At 44.5% G+C, this 23,290-nt stretch overlaps 1 protein-coding gene across 1 annotated transcript; it reads right to left on the minus strand.

Annotated features, from left to right (window-relative positions):
- Positions 1 to 1,624: 1,624 nt before the first annotated feature.
- Positions 1,625 to 13,847, minus strand: LOC141082367 (zinc finger protein 316-like). The gene is made up of 4 exons (XM_073566306.1): positions 13,531 to 13,847; positions 13,350 to 13,447; positions 13,061 to 13,151; positions 1,625 to 1,632 (listed from the first exon to the last, which is right to left on the minus strand). The coding sequence occupies exons 1-4, from the start codon at positions 13,661 to 13,663 to the stop codon at positions 1,625 to 1,627; spliced, it is 330 nt and encodes a 109-aa protein (XP_073422407.1). The 5' UTR covers positions 13,664 to 13,847.
- Between the last annotated feature and the right edge of the window lie 9,443 nt (positions 13,848 to 23,290).

Genomic DNA, 23,290 nt, shown 5'->3' on the forward strand with positions numbered 1-23,290 from the left:
ATGCGTTTCTAAGACATATTACATGTCTGTAAAAAAGACAATATTTCACAGCGCTATACTGGCAAAGTCAAAGGATCAAAATAGACTACTCACTTGATAATGCCTAGAAAAGGCGTGCTGTCCATATTCACTTAGTAAAATTTAGGCCAGCTAACTATATTCCAAAATCAAGGCAAACAGCCTCAAGAACATCACGATCTATGTATTATCAAGTCAGTCTTCTAATTTGATCCTTTGACTTTCCCAGTATAGTGCGGTGAAATATTGTGTTTATTACAGACATGTAATATGTGTCAGATACGCGTAAGGTAGCCTTGCCTGTCATGGTGGCTTATTAATATGATTTGAAAACCTTCATAATAAATGTTAGTATCTTTTGTAGCTCATTTTGATGATGGATAACTCCTCTTTTTTACTTTGGATTACAAATGTGTAATGTTGCAATGTTGTTATTGCACTATGTATGTTGTTGGATATGTTTGTAATTTTGTTTTAACAACAATGTTGAATTATGCCAAAAGCCCAATTTGGGCCATTGCCCAAGTTTTTCATAGGGCAAGAATATGTTTGCCTTACAAACTAAAAAAACAAAAAAAAGGCAAAAGTAAAAATTTTGCAACTACACTTTACGTCTCTGTCTTAATTGTCCAAACCCCTATCAAAATACTCTTACCAAATCAATTCAACAGTCATAGATTCAGAAGGGGTAGAAATATATATATTTTGACACACATCAAACCAACATTGCCAACATAGATACAGCATGCTCTTGCCAAGAAGGTTCCCCCTGAAGTGCCATAAAGTAATTAGTGAAAATATCACGCACTTTGAGGCCAGAGATCGGTCTACGTTGATGGTTGATAGGTGGTCTCACCCTACACACATTGTCCGGCCTACGCACACCAGCAGAGGAGGAACAATCATGTATCCTGGTGAAGTTATGAAGAACCACACAGGCTTTCACTACTTCATTAACATTTTGTTCTCTCAGCTGAATGGCAGACTGGAGTACCCGCCATTTGGCACAAAGAATGCCAAAGGAACACTCCACCAGTTGCCGAGCACGTGATAGGCGCAAGTTAAATATCCTGCGCCTGTGGTGAAGGTTGCGCCGAGGATATGGCCTCATGACATTGCGTGTTAACTGAAATGCCTCATCTGCCACAAGGACATAAGGGACACATTCTTGAGTGGAGCCTGGTAGCTGGCAGATCCAACTGGTTGTTGCGTAGCCGCCGAGCCATAATGGAAGTATTGAAGACTCTAGAGTCTCCCGTCCTTCCATAGGCCCCAATGTCAACAATTATAAACTTGTATTGAGGGTCAGCCACAGCCAACAATACAACAGAAAAGTATTGTTTAGAATTGAAGAATTGGGAGCCAGAGTTCGGCGGCTTACGCACCCGGATATGTTTGCCATCAAGGGCCCCAATACAATTTGGAAACTGGCATTCCTCCTCAAAGTCCCTTGATATCCTCAACCAGTCTTCCATCCTGGCCTTGGGCATGACGACTTGATATAGTCTTGTCCATATTTCACTACATGTTGACCTGACTATGCCAGATATGGTTGATCTTCCAATCATAAACTCATGGTGGAGGACAGCATAAGATAGGCCAGTGGCTAGGAAGCTGAAGAACAACAGAAAAGGATGATTGTCGAATGCACATATTTACAAAACAAACAGGTCCATACATACCAAACTTGTTAAGATTTCAGAGCAAATAACACACATCTTGCTTTGCACAATGAGTAAGTGATATTCAGTACATATTCCACATAACATTCAGGTCTGTAAGTTGAAACATATGTGGACTAAGATGAGGGCCTAAAACTTACTACAAGAAGGCAAAAATTCAAACTTTGCCCAACACATTATGAACCTAGAGAATATGGTTGTGTAGTACATACCGTAATGTGAGTAGAAGTCGCTCCTCTGCAGATATAGCTTTGCGCATCCTTGTGTCCTGAAAGGTTATCCCAGGGCGCACTGTCTCCAAGAGTCGATCAAATGTTGCAAGGCTCATGCGACAGTATTGGTAGAATTTGATAGGATGCTCCCGCAGAGAAGAATAGAGGCGGTGAAAATGACCTCTTGTGAGTCGTTGCCTCAAAAGGGGATGTACCCACATGCGTCTCCTCCTCCGCGGATCCACTATCACAGAGTATGGTTGACCAAAGCAGCGTGACAAAAGCCAATTGAAGAGAACCTGCTCAGTTGTGTAGAAAGTCAGACTGTCTGCCATGTTGCACATACACCACCAACACACCTAGTGAAGGCAAGGTGACAAATGGACAGAATGAAGGCTGCCACCTGTTCCTGAGCCAATAAATAGAGTGCAGGCTAATGATTTAAATAGTTAGCAGGCCTCAAAACCGTTAAATGTCCATTTTGCAAGGCTGCGAGAAAATCTCAGCATACAGATTCCATACGGATTCTGACATGCTCAAAATACGCGACCACACCTTGCTTACGGATGACATACGGAGCACTATTTAGGGGTCATTCATCCGTATTATGCCTGTAAACTACGGACCGTATTTAGCGTCGGGTAGTGTGACCCTGGCCTTATTTTAGGGCTATAGAACGACAAAATATAAGAATAGCTTGCAAATAAGTGAGAAAATAATCAATAAATGAGATAAGAAACACAAAAAAGGGGTTTTTTGTTTTTTTTTGTGTTTCTTATCTCATTTATTGATTATTTTCTCACTTATTTGCAAGCTATTCTTATATTTTGTCGTTCTATAGCCCTAAAATTAGGGTATTTTCTGGATTTGTGAGGATTATTCAGCGCAGACATTTTTAATTTTATTTGCACTTTAATCAACAACTTGGTGGTGTGTTGTTTGTCGTGCAGCGGATATTCCTCTTGTAGTACTAGCGCCCCCAATATATATATCTAAACTATATACTGTGTAAGTTTATAAGCCCCTCCAGTGTCAGGAATAGATAGTATGTGAAAATACCGAATATACCGCTCAGGGAACACTTACCTTTCAGAGATAATTTCCATATTCATACTAAATAATGGCACAGATCTCCCAGACATTATGATTGCACATATCCCTAGTCTCTATACCGATATTGCACTCATTCCCTGACAGACCGCAGCATGGCCATTAGTTAGAAGCTGCTAATGATCTTTGGAGCAGGTAAGTTTTCCCTGAGTGGTACATATTGGGCTGTCTGAAGACTGAGTTTAGTCTAGGACAATTTGTCTGCACTTCTAATTAACAGCAGTTACATTACCAAACTAGGGCAGTCCCTATAGGGGAAAAACACAAGAATTATACTGTATTGTCACATACTATCTATTCCTGACACTGGAGGGGCTTATAAACTTACACAGTATATAGTCTGAGGTCTGGGATCTGCCAATATGTGGCTAGTTTTCTGACTGTTTCGGATAATATGATTTTAGTTTTTTTTTGTCTAGCCTCACTTGAATATAGTTCAATATTAAATAGTCTCCTGATGAGTCGCCTTTGGTGAGGATGATGAAGCCCGGAGAAATGAGAGGCTTGGAGAGTGAGTGTGTATACGTCACCTCTACCTATATACTGAGATGTGGGGCACATGTTTTTCTATTAGTCACCTACTGACTAACCTTCAGGGGGTGAATTATGGGTATAGTTTTACATTTGGAATGAATAAGGTTTAATTTTATCCTTTTGTCAGCAAACATGAGGAATGACAAGATACAACCCATTTAAGAGAATTCAATTTTGGTTAAAACTATTCCAACACTATGGACATAAAAAAGGCTTCTCCCCTATGTGACATCTCTGATGTTTATTAACATCTGATTTCCAAGTAAAATATTTCCCACATTAAGAAAATGAAAAAATCTTCTCCTCTGTGTGACTGCTCTGATGTCTAATAAGAAGCGCTTTCCGGTTAAAATATTTCCCACATTATGAACAGGAAAAAGGCTTCTCCTCTGTGTGGGTTCTTTGATGGCAATCAAGGTTTATTTTCCCATTTAAAACATTTCCCACATTCTGAACATGAATATGGCTTCTCTGCTGTGTGAATTCTCTCATATGTAACAAGATTTGAATTCTGAGTAAAACATTTCCCACATTCTGAACATCAAAAAGGCTTCTCTCCTGAGTGAGTTCTTTGGTGTTCATCAAGATTCTGTTTCTTGGTAAAATATTTCCCACATTCTGAACATGAAAAAGGCTTCTCTCCTTTGTGAGTTCTCTGGTGGTTAACAAATTGTGATTTAAGTGCAAAGCATTTCCCACATTCTGAACATGAAAAAGGCTTCTCCCCTGTGTGAGTTCTATGGTGAGTAACAAGCAGTGATTTACGTGTAAAACATTTCCCACATTCTGAACATGAAAAAGGCTTCTCTCCTGTGTGAGCTCTCTGGTGGTTAACAATTTGTAATTTATGTGCAAAACATTTGCCACATTGTGAACATGAAAAAGGTTTCTCTCCTGTGTGAGTTATTTGGTGCTTAACAAGATTCCCTTTCTGGTTAAAACATTTCCCACATTCTGAACATGAAAAAGGCTTCTCTCCTGTGTGAGTTCTATAGTGAGCAACAAGCAGTGATTTATTTGCAAAACATTTCCCACATTCTGAACATGAATATGGCTTCTCTCCTGTGTGAGTTCTTTGGTGCTTAACAAGATTTCCTTTCAGGTTAAAACATTTCCCACATTCTGAACATGAAAAAGGCTTCTCCCCTGTGTGAGTTCTCTGGTGTGTAACAAAATGAGATTTCTTTTTAGAACATTTCCCACATTCTGAACATGAAAATGACTTCTTTGCTTTAGGAGCAGTTTGTTTTTTATTGCCTCTTTTGTGACTTTGATTTTCCTTAGTAATCGGTAATGAATCAGAAGATGGGACCTGTTTCATAGGATCAGATGACAGATCTTTGCTGTGAATGGATGATGGTATATCTGGAGTAATAGCATTCACTTCAGTTGTATCTTGTAGGATCTCAAGATCATCAGATTTAAAAATTGAAGATGTCAGCTGTCTCTCAGATATCCTGGTACAGTCATCTACTAAGATAAAAAACAATTTTTTTAACCCCTTAGTGACAGAGCTAGTTTGCAGCTTAATGACCAGGCCAATTTTTACAATTCTGACCACTGTCATTTTATGAGGTTATAACTCTGGAACGCTTTAATGGATCCCACTGATCCTGAGAATGTTTTTTCATGACATATTGTACTTCATGTTAGTGGTAACATTTCTTCAATATGTCTTGTGTTTATTTATGAAAATAACAGAAATATGGCAAAAAATTTTGCAATTTTAAAACTTTAAATTTTTATGCCCTTAAATAAGAGAGATGTGTCAGACAAATATCTTAATAAATAACATTTCCCACATGTCTACTTTACATCAGCACAATTTTGGAAGCAAAATTTTTGTTTGTTAGGAACTTATAAGGGTTAAAAGTTGACCAGCGATTTCTCATTTTTACAACAAAATTTACAAAACCATTTTTTTAGGGACCACATCATATTTAAAGTCATTTTGAAGGGTGTACATGACAGAAAATACCCAAAAGTGACACCGTTCTAAAAACTAGACCCCTCAAGGCGCTGCTCAAAACCACATTCAAGAAGTTTATTAACCCTTTACGTGCTTCACAGGAACTAAAGCAATATGGAAGGAAAAAAATTAACATTTAACTTTTTTTGCAAAAAATTTATTTCAGAACCAATTATTTTTATTTTCACAAGTGTTAAAAGAGAAAATGAACCACAAAATTTGTTGTGCAATTTCTCCTGAATACGCCGATACCCCATATGTGGGGGTAAACCACTTTTTCAGCGCACGGCAGAACTCGCAAGGGAAGGAGCACTGCTTGACTTTTTCAACGCAGAATTGGCTGGAATTGAGATCGGATGCCATGTTGCATTTGGAGAGCCCCTGTGTGCCTAAACAGTGGAAACCCCCACAAGTGACCCCATTTTGGAAACTAGACCCCTTAAGGAACTTATCTAGACTTTGAATCTTCAAGTGCTTCACAGAAGTTTATAACGTAGAGCCGAGAAAATTAAAAATCATTTTTTTTTCCTCAAAAATGATTTTTTCGCCTTCTATGTTTTATTTTCCTAAGGGTAACAGGAGAAATTGGAACAGAAAAGTTTTTGTGCAATTTGTCCTGAGTACGCTGATACCCCATATGTGGGAGAGCTTGGAAGGGAAGGAGTGCCATTTTGGAATGCAGACTTTGATGGAATGGTCTGCGGGCGTCATGTTGCATTTGCAGAGCTCCTGATGTACCTAAACAGTGGAAACCCCCCACAAGTGACCCCATCTTGGAAACTAGACCCCACAAGGAGCTTATCTAGATGTGTGTTGAGCACATTGAACCCCCAAGTGCTTCACAGAAGTTTATAACGCAGAGCGGTGAAAATAAAAAGTTTTTTTATTTCCACAAAAGTGATTTTTTTTTTAGCCCCCAATTTTTAGACCCCCAAAATAGTAAATAGTGGAAACCCCTCAATTCTTGCTCCAACCCTAACCCCAACACCCCCTAACCCTAATCCCAACCCTAACCCTAATTATAATTCGCCCTAACCCTAACTCTAACCCTAGACCTAGCGGAAAAATGAAAAAAAAAAAATATTTTCTTTATTTCATTATGTTTGCCTAACTAAGGGGGTTATTTACTATTTTTTTTTATTTTGATCACTATGATAGTTTATCATAGTGATCAAAATGAATGAATGGAATCTGCCAGCCGGAGCCTGCAGATTTACGGCGGGCACACTGTGCCTGCTCCCGCCATTTTCTCAGGATCCAAGATGGCGGCTCCCACTGGAGGACGCCGGCCGGCGGGACGCAAAACCACCGGAAGGGGACCCTAGACCACGGAGAGGTACTGGGGGGGATAGGGGACCCTATTTCTCTCGCCTCTGATATGCGATCACATCAGAGGAAAGAGAAATTAAATGCAAAATCGCGGCTTTTTTTTTGCGGTCGCCGTTATAGGGTTAATAACGGCGATTGCAAAAGCGGGGTTGGCAAAAACCAACCCGATTCATGTTCTCTGGGGTCTCGGCTACCCCCTGCAGCCAAGACCTCGGAGAAAATACGACACTGGGGGTGCTATTTACTTACTCCACAGCGCCGTGAATTCACGGTGCTGTGGTTTCAGTACCCATAGGTCCCAACCCTCCCGATTCCCGCGGGACAGACCCGATTTCTGGTCCTTATCCCGCCGTCTCAGCCGGGAAGCTTTCTATCCTGCGATCACGGTGTATGACCGCAAAATACAGCAGAGGCCGCACACAGTGCGGGGCTCGCCGCGTCACATCCACAGGGTGCACAGAGCTCACCTCCAGCCCCAGGAAGCAAGAACCCGGAACTAGAGCTACCATATATCACCAAGGAGAGGCGCCCCATCCTGCAGCAAGTGCCCAGAGAGCGTGTGGTGCTGTGAGGACGCGGTCAGGCGCTCAGGTACACGGAACACGCTGAGTCTGGGGGGGACAGTGGAGTCTCGGGGACAGAGAGGTCTGGAGGGGACAGAGAGGAGTCCGGAGGGGACAGAGAGGTCTGGAGGGGACAGTGGAGTCTGAGGGAGATAGGAGTCCGGAGGGGACAGTGGAGTCTGGGGGAGAGAGAGAAGTCCAGAGGGAACAGAAGGGACAGAGGACTAGAGGGGTCAGATGAGTCCAGAGGGGACTGAGGAGTCTGAGGGAGAGAAAGGAGACTAGAGGGGACAGAGGAGTCTGGGGTGGACAGAAGGGAGAGGCGGCTGGGGTGGACAGAGGAGGCACAGGAGTCTGGGGTGGACAGAGGAGTCTGGGGTAGACACAGGAGTCTGGGGTGGACTGAGGAGAACAGAGGCGTTTGGGGTGGACAGAAGAGTACAGAGGGGACACAGGAGTCTGGGGTGGACAGAGGAGTACAGAGGGGACACAGAAGTCTGGGGTGGACAGAGGAAAACAGAGGAGTCTGGGGTAGACACAGGAGTTTGGGGTGGACAGAGGAGTACAGAGGGGACACAGGAGTCGGGTGGACAGAGGAGAACAGAGGAGTTTGGGGTGGACAGAGGAGTACAGAGGGGACACAAGAGTCTGGGGTGGACAGAGGAGTGAGGAAAAGGTGTGTGTAAATGGGTGTGGCTTAAAATGGGTGTGGCTAGGGGCGTGGCCTAAAATTTAGCGCCGCCACCTTTATTCCTCTTTGCCTTCTTCAAAAGTTGGGAGGTATGAGTACCCTTAATTAAAGCCGTTAAAAGGCGTATCGGTGGTCGTTAAGGGGTTAATAAAATATTCTTGAGTTTTATATTTTTCAACATTTCTACTTAAACTGTCCATAAAAATAGCAAGCTATGTAAAAAAACTTTAATTATTTACCAAGACAATGACAGTTCACCATCTAATAGAAAACCTTGTTGGATGAACCAGTAGTGTGCGGTGTTCAACTGTTTGTTCATTCTGCCTCCCAAATATCCAATAAAAAGAAACCAATCAATGTTAGGCTAGTTTCACACTAGCTTATTTTCCACGCAGCGCTCGGTGACGCTAAGCCCCACCCCCTGCCGGCTCCCTGCCCGCCCCATCCGGTCATCGCCGCCTACTATCGCACACGGCTGCATGCGATCTGCGCACCCTATCTTTAGCATAGGGTGCGCAGACCGTGTGCTGGCCGTGCGCTAGTAGGATTTTAGCGTGCGCTCCGCACTTTTGAAGATGTGCCGGTGTGCGCCGAATGCACCATGTTGCATTTTGCTGCGCTCGGCGCACCTTCAAAAGTGCGCAGTGCACGTTAAAATTCTACTAGCGCACGGCCTGCGCACCCTATGCTAAAGATAGGGTGCGCAGATCGCATGCAGCCGTGTGTGATAGTAGGTGGCGATGACCGGATGGGGCGGGCAGGGAGCCGGCAGCGGGCGGGGCTTAGCGGCACCGAGTGCTGCATGGAAAATAAGCTAATGTGAAACCAGCCTTATGTAAGCAAAAATAATACCAATTCTCATCTCACAAAAAACAAGACCCCACTCAGGTCCATCATCTGTCAATGGAAAAACAGATAAGGCAGATTAGAGTTAATGCTATAGTTAGGGTTACTGTTAGGCTAAAGATAAGGTTTATTCTAAAGTTATGGGTAGGGTAAAGAATTAGGCTTTTCTCAATTGTCTCCCCAATAATTTGGTTACGTCAGAGTTTTCTATTTCCGGAAAAAATAAAATAAAAACGAATAAAATGGCCGGTCAGTATTATAGTGCAGAGGAGGCTTATGCACTTTTATGTTCTGACAGTGAAGAAAGTGCAGTGTCAGATGGGGATGTGGATATCGAGGGCTTTAGTAGCAGCGACAGTGATAGCTCAGAAATGAGCAGTGATTCTGGTCCATCCTCACACACAAGGACCAGTACAACAAGAAGGACAAATAGCGCTTCTGGAGAAATGTCTCCAACTCAGGGAACAATGCCCAGTACTAGCGCTGTCCCTAGTGCTCGTGAATTGGCGCACACCAATGTCCAAGGGGCTTTGCCTCTTGATGTAGCATTTCCCAGAAGGGAGGCTTCGGATTCGGCTACTCCATTCATCCCTAATTTTAATGCCATTCCTGGTATAAATGTGGAGGTGGAAAATTTTGGACCAATTATTTTTTTAAATTTGTTTCTGACAGATAGCTTGCTAGAGCATATTGTCTTACAAATTTATATGTGTCCCAATTCATCAGCCAGAATCCACGATCCTATTATGCTAGGTCAAATTTATGGACAAACTAATGTCCTAGAAATGAAAAAATTTTTAGGACTTACATTCATTATGAGGCTTGTTAAAAAAACGAGCATTCGGTCCTATTGGTCCAACCGCCCTGTTCAAGCCACCCCTATGTTTCCTGCCGTTCTTCCTAGGACCCATTATGAAATGCTCATGAGATTTTGGCATTTTAACGACAATAGTCAATGCCTGCCCAGAGATGTCCCAGAACATGACAGACTATTCAAAATCAGACCTATCATCGAAGACTTGACAGAAAAGTTCTTAAGGCTCTACACCCCAACAGAAAACATTTCCATTGATGAGTCACTTGTAAAATTCAAAGGAAGACTGCACCTCAAGCAATTTATTCCTTCTAAGAGGGCAAGGTTCGGAATAAAGCTCTATAAAATGTGCGAGAGATAAACCAGATACACATCAGCTTTTCACATTTATGAGGGGAAAGACAGCGAACTAAACCCACCAGGACGCCCTACTTATCTGGGGACATCGGGAAAAATGGTTTGGGAGCTGATAACTCCATTTTTACAAAAAGGCTACAATCTGTATATTGACAACTACTACACCAGCATACCCCTATTTAAAAGTCTGGTTGAACATAACATAGGGGCTTGTGGGACCATTCGCAAAAACCTTCAGGAGTTTCCACAATCATTGGTCAGCAAAAAGTTCTGAAAGGGGCAGTCAGGGGCTTTACACAATGGAGAGCTGCTTGTCCTTAAGTATAAGGATAAAGATATTTTTATCCTGAGCTCGATCCACACAGATGCCACAAGGGCCACTGCAGACCAACAGGGATCCACTACTCCAAAACCTGTGTCTGTCATTGACTACAACAAATATATGGGGTGTGGACCTTGCAGATCAGGTTCTACAGCCATACCAGGTATCATGAAAATCATAGATCTGGTATAAAAAGTTAGTCATGTATTTGTTTCAGGTGGCCACATATAATTCTTTTGTGTTATACAAAAAAGCCGGAAATGCAGATACTTTCCTTGATTATCAGGAAAAGGTCACTGAAAATCTTGTTTTTGAAAATTTTGTCCCCGCCAATCCTTTAGAATGTGAAGATGTCAGAAGACTCACTGAGCGACATTTTATTGCACTCATCCCAGTAACTGAAACAAGAAAGAACCCCCAGAGAAGATGTCGTGTATGTTCCTAGAGAGGAATGAGGCATGATCCCCGCTATTATTACCCACAATGCCCATCACTGCCAGCCTTATGCCTCCATGACGGCTTTACAATCTTCCACACAGAACCACGTTTTTGAACTGTTTTGACATTCAAGCATTTGGTTTATTTAGTGACAGACACATTTGAGTAGAGCTGACGTAACAATTTCCGGGGGTAGGTGGGGGGAGGTCTCCAGAGACACAAGCTGGGCACAATATATTGGGCACTACAATGACATTTTGGCAATTTTTGCTCTGAAACTTCTACGAGTTTCTGGAAATCATCCATGTAGTGAAAATGGTCACTATATCCATAGATGAATTCCCAGAGGGGTGTCATTTCCAAAATGGGGTCACTTCAGGGGGGAATTCATCTATGGATATAGTGACCCTTTACCTATCTACCTATTTTCCAATGTAAAATCTGGGGTTAAAACAACATTTTAGTGGTAAAAATGTAATTATTTCTTCTTCACTGCCCAATGGTATAATTTTCTATGGAACAGCTGTGGTGTCAGTATGCTCACTGCACCACGAGAAGAATTCATTCAGGGAAGTATTTGGTAAAATGCAGTCACTTTTAGGGCTTATGCTGTTCTGGCACCTCAGGGGCTCTGACAATGTGACATGTCACCCACAAACAATTCCAGCAAAATCTGCTCTCCAATATGGCGCTCCTTCCCTTCCAAGCTCTGCCATGCGCCCAAGCAGTGGTTTACCCCCACATATGGGGTATCGGCGTGCTCAGGAGAAATTGCACAACAAACTGTATGGAGCAATTTCTCGTGTTACCCTTATGAAAATGCAAAATATGGAGCCAAAAAGATTTGTGAAAAATCTTCTTTTTTTTTTTTTATTTGCATGGCGCCATGTTATAAACGTCTGTGAAGCACCTGTGGGTTCAAGGTGCTCAATACACAACTGGATAAGTTCCCTAAGGGGTCTAGTTTAAAAAATGGGGTCCCTTTTTGGGAGTTTCCACTGTTTAGGCACATCAGGGGCTCTCCAAAAGCGACATGGCAACCGCTAATTATTCCAGCATATTTTACATTCAAAAAGTGAAATGGCGCTCCTTCCATTCTGAGCCCTGCCGTGCACCCAAACAGTAGATTTCCCCCACATATGGGGTATCGGCATGCTCAGGAGAAATTGCAAAACAAAATGTATAGTCCATTTTCTCCTGTTACCCTTGTGAAAGTAAAAAAAATTAGGTGTAAAGGAAAATTTGTGTGAAAGAAAAGTAAATGTTTATTTTTTCCTTCCACATTCCATTCATTCCTGTGAAGCACCTGAAGGGTTAATAAACTTCTTGAATGTGGTTTTGAGCCCCTTGAGGGGTGCACTCTTTAGAATGGTGCCACTTTTAGGTATTTTCTGTCATATTGACCCCCCAAACTCACATCAAATGTGAGGTGGTCCCTAAAAAATGGTTTTGTAAATTTTGTTGTAAAAATGAGAAATCGCTGTTTAACTTTTAACCCTTATAACTTCCTAACAAAAAAAATTGATATAGTTGATATAGATGCTACTGCGCAGGCGCCGCCATCGCCGGTGACATTTTGCTGGATGTAATTTTTTTCTAAGCCTCACAATAGCCACAATATTATAGGCATTATCACCAATAATATCAATGCTATTATATGCATTATGTAATAATGGGGGCAGGTCAGTGAGGGGTCAGCGACCTGTCATAAGCCAATACAGATGAATATGTAATCAGAGCACCACATAAAGCCCCGCCCACAGCCCCACCCATAGCCCCGCCCCAGAGAATGAGAATCTCATTAACAGGAAAACTACAAATACAGATTACACAACAGTAAACCAGAGTTGCCCTCATTTATGGTGGACCATTGGAGCTACTATGGATCCTGAGCAGAAGATTAGAGAAAATAATATTGCTCCCCATTTCAGGAGAGATTGTGCAGTAATCTGAATTCCTTAGGACCAAAAACAATGTAATTGGTTATAAGTTCTATAGAAAAGGGCTTTCAATGCCCAAAGTCATTTGAACAGTTTTGGGTGGAGGAGAATGTTGTGGTCTAGAGGCAAAATGGTGATCATGGTAATACGGCAGGACTACACCACCGATAAAGCAGCCACAGCCGGTGACTGAGAGGAATCTGTGACTTCTCTGCATTCAGTGGTTACTACTCACCTGGGTAGTCATATGTGGGAATCTCCTCTTTACACCACTCATCATCTCTCACATATGTCTCTGTAGTATTAATATGGGTCAGATCTTCACCCTGAAACAAATATTGTAAAAGTCACCGACAGATGGAGAAGTCCCATCTATGATCAGCTCTAATCCTGCCATCTCCACCGTTCTCATTACACAAGTATAAAACATATAATACTGGTGGATAAAACAAGACTGAGCACAAGACCTTCACAGCCGTCTACACATCATAGGGGAGATCTCCTGACACCTTCTCTCCATCTACCTGATGATCCTGAGGAGCACTGGGATCTTCTTGGTTACAGTCCTGTGGAAGAAGAGGACGGGGACATATCTCTGGTGTTGTCCTCTTACTGGATAGATCTGGAGGAAACGCATACAGGGACTAAATTAATTCTCTACATACAGATAATTATAGGCCGTGTGTATTTAGTCGTGTCTGTTACCTGGTGATGTGAGGGGCTGGGGAACCTCCATTATGACGTCATTGTACAGATCTCTGTGTCCTTCTAAATACTCCCACTCCTCCATGGAGAAATAGACAGCGACATCCTGACACCTTATAGGAACCTGACACATACAATGATACAGTCATCCCCCCGATCCCTTTATAGTGTTAGTGTATAATGTCCCAGCATTCCCAGCAGTGTCTCCTCTCCAGTCAGCAGCTCAATCATCTTGTAGATGAGTTCTAGGATCTTCTGGTCATTGATGTCCTCATGGATCAGGGGGTGAGGTGGAGACCCGTGATTGGGCTCAGGGGTCTTCCCCATCCCTCAGACACAGGGTCCTGACAGCGATCACTAGAGGTCTTCTTCACCACTGTGTAATCCTGGTTATGGAGAGACACATTAATAAATCTCACTACAGACATTTCCAGAGTCCTCACCTCTCCAGTTCTGTCCATCTGTTATTCCCATAGATAAGAATGATGTAATGTGACGTCATCAGAATCTCTCACCTCTCCAGTGAGACGGAAGAGGATCTCTAGGGTGAGGTGTAACATCCTCTCCGCCATCTTGTCTCTGTCCATATCCATCCTTGATGGGGAAATCAGGAAAATTCTCTTCTGTAGAAGATCTTCACTGAGAGGATCCGATATTGTAGAGACCTGAATGAGAAGATGATCCGATGTAACATCATAAGAATCCTGTGTAATAATACAATTACTGGAGATAATAAGGGAAACATATGAGGAGATTTATTATCTTACAGGGTTTAGTTTTCTTCCCTGACATCTACTAATAAAACCTATATATTTAGGCCACAGACAACAAGCAGTTTCCTCCTCGGAGTCGGCAGCTGAACACGTTCCTCATAGACTCATCTTCCATAACGCTAATTCTCGTCTCATTACCGACACTGGAATCGGCATTAGCAATACTGCAGGAGATATTCATTACACGCGACATGAGAAATAACTCCTTCATGATGAGGACGACATCTTCATCTTCTACTACGGCTCTAGAGACAGATGTGGCCAGAGTCGGTCACTGCCTCCATCCCCACCGGCCGTCTATATGAAGGTTTCCCGTCTTCCCCGCACTGGAATCTTCTATCCCGTTAGATCTCAGCTCTGAGTCACACACAGAAGTTTGAGGCTTTTAGAAAAGATTTTTTGTTTCCACAAACACAACGGACAGAAATGATCTGATCCCAAAGTCTCCATGTACAGTGATTTATGGGGTTTATTTCTGGCCTTAGGCTTTCCTATATTACAAGAAAAACTCCAGAAAAAGCCGATATTAACACCTTTCCTACATTAGACTTACTATTCCGTCCATGTGACCTGGGACCTAAGTCCCAAGGACGGGATAGTACGTCTAGCGTGATCAGCTGCACTCACGGGGGGGAACGCAGCTGATCACGGCCGGGTGTCAGCTGATTATCACAGCTGACACCCGACAGTATGTGTCAGGGGCGGTCACGAACTGCCCCGACACGTTAACTCCTGGCACACTGCGATCAAACACGTTCGCAGTGTATCTGGGGTTTAGGGATGCATCGGCAAGGAGGGGGCTCCCTCCGTGCTTCCCTGAGACCCCCACAGCAGCGCGATGTGCATCACTGCCTGCTGCGGGGGCCTCCTTCCCTGAAGGTCCCCGAATCCAAAATGGCGGCGGGGACCTTCGGGGCCTGCAGGGAGGTGGCTTCCTCATGCCTGCAAAGCGCCAGCATGAGGAAGACTGCAGCACTGTCTGTGACAGATCGCTGATCTCTCACAACGATCTGTGATGTGACAGATCAGCGATCTGTCACATGACATTTATGTCCCCCCTGGGACAATGTAATAAAGTTAAAAAAAAAAAAAAAAAAAAAAAAGTTTAAAAATAATTTATAAAAAAATCACTAAATAAATTTAAAAAAAAAATATATATATATATATTCCCTAATAAATTCATTTTTTGAAAAAAAAATAAATAAAAGTACACATATTTGGTATCTCTGCATCCGTAACTACCCGCCCTATAAAACTGTCCCACTAATTAACCCCTTTGTTGAACCTCTTAAAAAATAAAAATAAAAAACGAAGCAAAAAATAATGCTTTATCATCATACCGCCGAACAAAAAGTGCAATAACGCGCGATCAAAAAGACGGATATAAATAACCATGGTACCGCTGAAAACGTCATCTTGTCCCGCAAAAAACGAGCCGCCATACAGCATCATCAGCAAAAAAATATAAAAGTTATAAAAGTTATAGCTCACAGAATAATTATTTTTTATATAAAATTGTTTTCAGTGCATAAAAGCGCCAAAACATAAAAAAAGAGATAAATGAGGTATCGCTGTAACCGTACTGACCCGAAGAATAAAACTGCTTCATCAATTTTACCGCATGCGGAACGGTGCAAACGCACCCCCAAAAGAAATTCAGGAAACGCTGGTTTTTGTTCATTCTGCGTCCCAATAATCGGAATAAAAAGCGATCAAAAAAGTCACGTGACCGAAAATGGTACCAATAAAAACGTCAACTCGTCCCGCAAAACATAAGACCTCACATGACTCAGTGGGTCAAAATATGGAAAAATTATAGCTCTCAATATGTGGTGATGCAAAAACTATTTTTACAATAAAAAGGGTCTTTTAGCGTCTGACAGCCGCCAAACATAAAAACCGCCATAAATAGTAAATCAAACCCCCCGTTATCACCCCCTTACTTAGGGAAAAATAATAAAATAAAAAAAAAATATTTCCATTTTCCCATTAGGGCTAGGGTTATGGTTAGGGGTGTGTTGGGGTTAGGGATGAAGTTAGAATAGGGGGGTTTCCACTGTTTAGGTACATCAGGGGCTCTCCAAACGTGACATGGCGTCCGATCTGAATTCCAGCCAATTTTGCATTGAAAAAGTCAAACAGCGCTCCTTCCCTTCTGAGTTCTGCCATGCGCCGAAACAGTGGTACCCCCCACATATCAGGTATCAGCGTACTCAGGACAAATTGCACAATAACTTTTGCAGTCCAATTTCTCCTGTTACCCTTGGTAAAATAAAAAAAATGGACCTGAAGTAATTTTTTTGTGAAAAAAAGTTAAATGTTCTTTTTTTTTAAAAAAATATTCAATAAATTCCTGTGAAACACCTGAAGGGTTAATAAACTTCTTGAATGTGGTTTTGAGCACCTTGAGGGGTGCAGTTTTTAGAATGGTGTCACTTTTGGGTATTTTCCATCATATAGACCCCTCAAAGTGGCTTCAAATGTGATGTGGACGGAAGAGGATCTCTAGGGTGAGGTGTAACATCCTCTCCGCCATCTTGTCTCTGTCCATATCCATCCTTGATGGGTAAATCAGGAAAATTGTCTTCTGTAGAAGATCTTCACTGAGAGGATCCGATATTGTAGAGACCTGAATGAGAAGAAGATGATCCGATGTAACATCATAAGAATCCTGTGTAATAATACAATTACTCGAGATAATAAGGGAAACATATGAGATTTATTATCTTACAGGGTTTAGTTTTCTTCCCTGACATCTACTAATAAAACCTATATATTTAGGCCACAGACAACAAGCAGTTTCCTCCTCGGAGTCGGCAGCTGAACACGTTCCTCATAGACTCATCTTCCATAACGCTAATTCTCGTCTCATTACCGACACTGGAATCGGCATTAGCAATACTGCAGGAGAGATTCATTACACGCGACATGAGAAATAACTCCTTCATGATGAGGACTAGAGTTGAGCGAAACAGGTCGAAAAATTTCAAAAGTCGCCGACTTTTGGCAAAGTCGGGTTTCATGAAACGAAACCCAACCCTAGGATGAGGTCGGCCACGAGGTCGGCGACTTACGCGCCAAAGTCGCGTTTCAAAAGTTTGTTTTGCGCTCTTTTACAGCCAATCAGGATCCACGGACACTGTGGGCAACGTGATGACATAGGCAGGGGTCACCACCATCTTTCAGAAGGGCATGCAAGAGATTGGCTTGCTTTGGTGGGCGTCACAGGGGGTATAAAAGGGCGTGCACGCCGACCGCCATCTTACTTCTGCCGATCTCAGTATAGGGAGAGGTTGCTGCTGATTCTGTAGGGAGAGCGTTAGGCAGGGAAGAAGACAAAAAAACTGCTTCTGCTGCTAGCGATTTGGCCTGCACAACACACAAGTCACTGTGTGTGCAGTGCAAGGGGAGGCTATATTGTGGTGTATCAGTGGTGTTGGTTGTTGGGCTGCCTTTTAAGGCTTCCTGACAGGCTGGCATTGCTGTTTACCCACTGCTCCGCAAACTGCTTTTTTAAAAGCAATCCAATCTCCCTTATCCTGTAGTCACTTTGGTCACAGCTGTGCCATCAAGCCTGTCACATAGCGCTCAGATATTCATTGGGCCTCACACAATCCACAAGTGTCCAGTGTCCAAAAGTGTGCGCAGAGATTCAAAATCTCCCTTATCCTCTCGTCACTTTGGTCACAGCTGTGCCATCGAGCCTGTCACATAGCGCTCAGATATTCATTGGGCCTCACACAATCCACAAGTGTCCAGTGTCCAAAAGTGTGCGCAGAGATTCAAAATCTCCCTTATCCTCTCGTCACTTTGGTCACAGCTGTGCCATCGAGCCTGTCACATAGCGCTCAGATATTCATTGGGCCTCACACAATCCACAAGTGTCCAGTGTCCAAAAGTGTGTGCAGAGATTCAAAATCTCCCTTATCCTCTCGTCACTTTGGTCACAGCTGTGCCATCGAGCCTGTCACATAGCGCTCAGATATTCACTGGGCCTCACACAATCCACAAGTGCCCAGTGTCCAAAAGTGTGTGCAGAGATTCAAAATCTCCCTTATCCTCTCGTCACTTTGGTCACAGCTGTGCCATCGAGCCTGTCACATAGCGCTCAGATATTCATTGGGCCTCACACAATCCACAAGTGTCCAGTGTCCAAAAGTGTGTGCAGAGATTCAAAATCTCCCTTATCCTCTCGTCACTTTGGTCACAGCTGTGCCATCGAGCCTGTCACATAGCGCTCAGATATTCATTGGGCCTCACACAATCCACAAGTGTCCAGTGTCCAAAAGTGTGTGCAGAGATTCAAAATCTCCCTTATCCTCTCGTCACTTTGGTCACAGCTGTGCCATCGAGCCTGTCACATAGCGCTCAGATATTCATTGGGCCTCACACGATCCACAAGTGTCCAGTGTCCACAAGTGTCTGCAGAAATTCAAAATCTCCCCTGTCCTATAGACACCTTGTACCTTGTTTTACATTACTATATAGTTTGTTGGATTTTGTCTACATTTCTACCAAAAATGAGGAAGGCTGGTGGAAGAGGCCGTGGAATTGGGCGGGGGTTGGCAGCTGGTAATGATGGTGTTGGTGGTGGATCTGATGGTAGTGGCAAGAGCAAAATAGGACCGAATGCAGGAGGTGTTGAGCCTGCGTCATCGTCTGGCTACATAAGGCCTCGAACGCTTAGTTTTCTAGGAGTTGGCAAACCGCTTTTAAAGGCAGAGCATCAGGAAAAAGTTTTGTCTTACATTGCTGACTCAGCCTCCAGCTCTATCGCCTCCTCTTCTTCAGTTGTAAAAAGTAAAAGCACTGAGTCGTCATTGGAGGCTCATGTTCATGAACCACACCTTTCCTTGTGTCCTTCACCCCAACCAAGATTGAAGGATGACGCAGGCCATACTACTGATTACTCCATGGAGCTGTTTTCACATACCATGCCTGGATTATCAAGTCAAATGGTGAATTACCCAGGCCAAGATGAATCTGACATGGAGTGCACTGATGCACAGCCGCTGATGGATGATTCTGCTGGTACATTCACTCAGAGCACTACATTTTCCTCGCAGTGTACAGAGCCAGATTCTGACCCTGATGAGACTCAGGTGCCCCTTCCCGCACACTATACCACCATACACGGTGACACAGAGGAAGGTGCACATGACATAGAAGAGGAGGTGATGGATGACCCAGTTGTTGACCCAGATTGGCATCCATTGGGGGAAGAGGGTGCTGCTTCCAATAGCTCAGATGAGGAGCATCCACAGCAGACATCGACATCGCAACAGCTGTTATCTGGCAGGCCCGTAGCACTCCAAAGACAGGTTCCAAACATAAAAAGAGTTGCTGGACAGCTTGTCCAGAGGGTCAAAAGATGACAGCGTGCTAGGCCGCAAAATGTCTGCCAAAGTAGGAAGAGTGCAGTGTGGCACTTTTTTGAACAAAATCCTCCTGATCAGGCCAAGGTTATCTGTAAGAAGTGCGCAAAGACCTTTAGCCGAGGGAAAAATCTGAAAAATTTGAATACCAGTTGCATGCTTAGACATTTAACCAGCATGCACTTGCAAGCGTGGACACAACACCAAACCTCAAGTGCCACATGTGCAACTGATCACAACGAAGGTAGTCAGCAACGCTACATTGTTTCCCCCACTGTAAGCCCACCGGTTAGCACAGCAGCAAATGTTGAGGTGTCGTTGCAAGGCCACAGCAGTCAGGGAATCCCACTGTTATATCAACGAAAGACTGATTCTAGGCCATCAGAAAGAACACCAACTCCATCACCATCATCAACCCTCTCTCAGTCCGCCCTGCCCACCGCTACTTCCACCATATGCAGCTCTCAAGTCCAGCTCACCCTCCCAGACACTATGAGTAGGTCAAGAAAGTACTCAGTCTCTCATCCGCGTACACTGGGTTTGAACGCCCACATTGCCAAACTAATCTCGTTTGAGATGATGCCCTTTCGGTTGGTGGAAAGCACAGCTTTCCGCGAACTCATGGCCTATGCAGTACCACGCTATGACCTACCCAGTCGCCACTTCTTCTCTCGCAAAGCCATCCCAGCCCTCCACCATCATGTGAAAGACCGCATTGTCCATGCACTCAAGCAGTCAGTGAGCGGAAAGGTGCACCTCACAACTGATGCATGGTCCAGTCGGCATGGCCAGGGCCGTTACGTGTCCATCACTGCGTACTGGGTTAATGTGGTGGATGCAGGGTCCACAGGGGACAGCGGTGGTGGGACAGTGCTGCCTAGCCCACGGTATAGGAAACAGTTGGCTGTAGGCGTTCGACCCTCCTCCTCCTCCTCCTCCAGAAGTGAAAGCTCGTCCACAGAGCGCAGTCGTACGAGCACTCCATCTGCAGCTGCCACTGTTGCACACGATGTGTCCCCCTATCGAGCAGGTAGTGGAAAGCGTCAGCAGGCTGTGTTGCAGATGATGTGTTTGGGCGACAGACACACCGCCGAGGTGCTGGCCGAGTACTTGAAGCGACAAACTGAGTCATGGCTCTGCAGTGTACATCTTGAGGCAGGCAAGGTAGTTAGTGATAACGGCCGTAATTTTGTGGCAGCCATAGCCCTTTCAAAACTCAGCCACATACCTTGCTTGGCTCACACCTTGAACCTGGTGGTGCAGTGCTTCCTCAAAAATTATCCGGAGTTAACAGCCCTGCTCCAGAAGGTGCGCCTGTACACTCCGTTCGTATGCAGAAGCTGCAGCGATTGCTCCACCTTCCCAACCACCGCCTCATTATCGACATTGCAACAAGGTGGAACTCCACCCTGCACATGGTGGAGCGGCTGTGCGAGCAGAGGCAGGCCATAATGCATTTGTGGGAGGATACACGGCCAGGCACTTTGAGAGCAGACATGGAGTTGACAGGTGTGCAGTGGTCGAAGCTGAAAGACCTCTGTAAAGTCCTTCAGTGTTTTGAGGAATGCACACGGCTGGTAAGCGCAGACGACGCCATCCTAAGCATGAGCATCCCACTTATGCGTCTGCTCATGCAAACTTTGACGCACCTTAAGGAGCAGGCGTCTGCAGCCAATGTTGATGAGGAGGAAGAGGAGGAGGGAATCCTTGATGACATTCAGCCATTGTCTGCTCAGGGACCTCTCCTGGACGAGGTGGAGGAAGAAGAGGAGGAGGAGGATGATGATGGGGATGATTACTTAGGGGAGGAGGATGCATCTCGTGGGGCAAGTGAAAATGTTGGCGTGGCAAGGTCTGGTACAGGGTTTGTGCGTGACTGGAGGGATGTGGATTTGCCAGAAAGTGCTCCTCCACCCAGCACTCGCAGTGCATCATTGACACCGGGAACATTGGCCAACATGTCAGATTATGCCTTGCAGATCCTAAAAAGGGACCCCCGCATTGCCAAAATGATGAACGATGACGACTACTGGTTGGCCAGCATCCTGGATCCACGCTATAAAGGCAAATTACAAAACATCATGCCACAGGAGAACCTTGACCTAATATTGGCTAATAAACAAGCAACTCTGGTAAATCGGTTGCTTGAGGCATTCCCAGCACACAGCAGCGGTGATGGTTCTCACACGAGCCGTACGGGCCGGGGGCAGCTTGGCAGAGGTGTTCGTGGTGCACACAGCAGAAGTGGCGTTGGAGACAGGGGTTTCATGACAATGTTGTGGACTGATTTTTCAAATACCGCTCACACAACTGGTAATACTGCATCGATGGAAAGTGACAGGAGACAGCAGTTGTCAACTATGGTAACAAACTACTTTTCCTCCCATATCGATGTTCTCCCACACAGGTCATTCCCCTTTGACTATTGGGCCGCTAAACTGGACACTTGGCCTGAATTGGCCCAATATGCCTTACAGGAGCTCACTTGCCCAGCTGCAAGTGTGCTATCGGAAAGAGTCTTCAGTGCAGCTGGATCAATCCTGACAGAAAAAAGGACCCGTCTGTCAACCCAAAATGTGGATGATCTAACCTTCATTAAAATGAACCATGCATGGGTTTCCAAGGATTTTGTCCCACCTTCCCCTGATGACACATAGGGTGACAGAAAAATGGCTTGCTTTGGTCCACCTCTTCCTGGGACTTGACCTATTTCGCCTTTTGCATCAGCTGAATGTCCAACATCAACATATGCCACTTTCTAAAACTCCCTAACTGTGCTGCCTCCCCCCCATGGCCGGGGTCACCACCTAGCGCACGACACCGTGCGAGTGCCGTTGCCCTGGACAGGTGGGTATGCCGACTCTTGGGCGCGGGCACTGGCACAGGGTCCCTCATAGTGCAATCAAGTGTCTCTGACGGTGGTGGTGCACACCCGCCGTCAGACACACCGCTGTACTATGAGGGGCCCAGTGCCAGTACCGACGCCCACGAGTGGGCCCCCCTTGCTTGGGCAGGGCCCCAGCATTTGCAATCTTTACCTCTCCCTGCTCCTCCGCTGTGTAATCTGGGCCGTCAAATCCATACTGTGCCTGACACCGTCTGAGCCTGCCTCCTGAGACATATATTTTGAATGTGTACGCTATCCATACATGTTATCTGGGGATACGGTACCCTTTCTAACCTTTGTGCAATCACGTGCAATCCATACTGGGCCTAACACCGTCTGAGCCTGCCTCCTGAGACATATATTTTGAATGTGTACGCTATCCATACATGTTATCTGGGGATACGGTACCCTTTCTAACCTTTGTGCAATCACGTGCAATCCATACTGGGCCTAACACCGTCTGAGCCTGCCTCCTGAGACATATATTTTGAATGTGTACGCTATCCATACATGTTATCCGGGGATACGGTACCCTTTCTAACCTTTGTGCAATCACGTGCAATCCATACTGGGCCTGACACCGTCTGAGCCTGCCTCCTGATGTATATACATATATTTTGAATGTGTACGCTATCCATACATGTTATCTGGGGATACGGTACCCTTTCTAACCTTTGTGCAATCACGTGCAATCCATACTGGGCCTAACACCGTCTGAGCCTGCC

This window comes from Dendrobates tinctorius, unplaced genomic scaffold (assembly GCF_039654945.1).
Source record: "Dendrobates tinctorius isolate UK_male_01 unplaced genomic scaffold, ASM3965494v1 ptg000017l, whole genome shotgun sequence".
In the NCBI taxonomy this organism is placed as follows: Eukaryota; Metazoa; Chordata; class Amphibia; order Anura; family Dendrobatidae; genus Dendrobates; species Dendrobates tinctorius.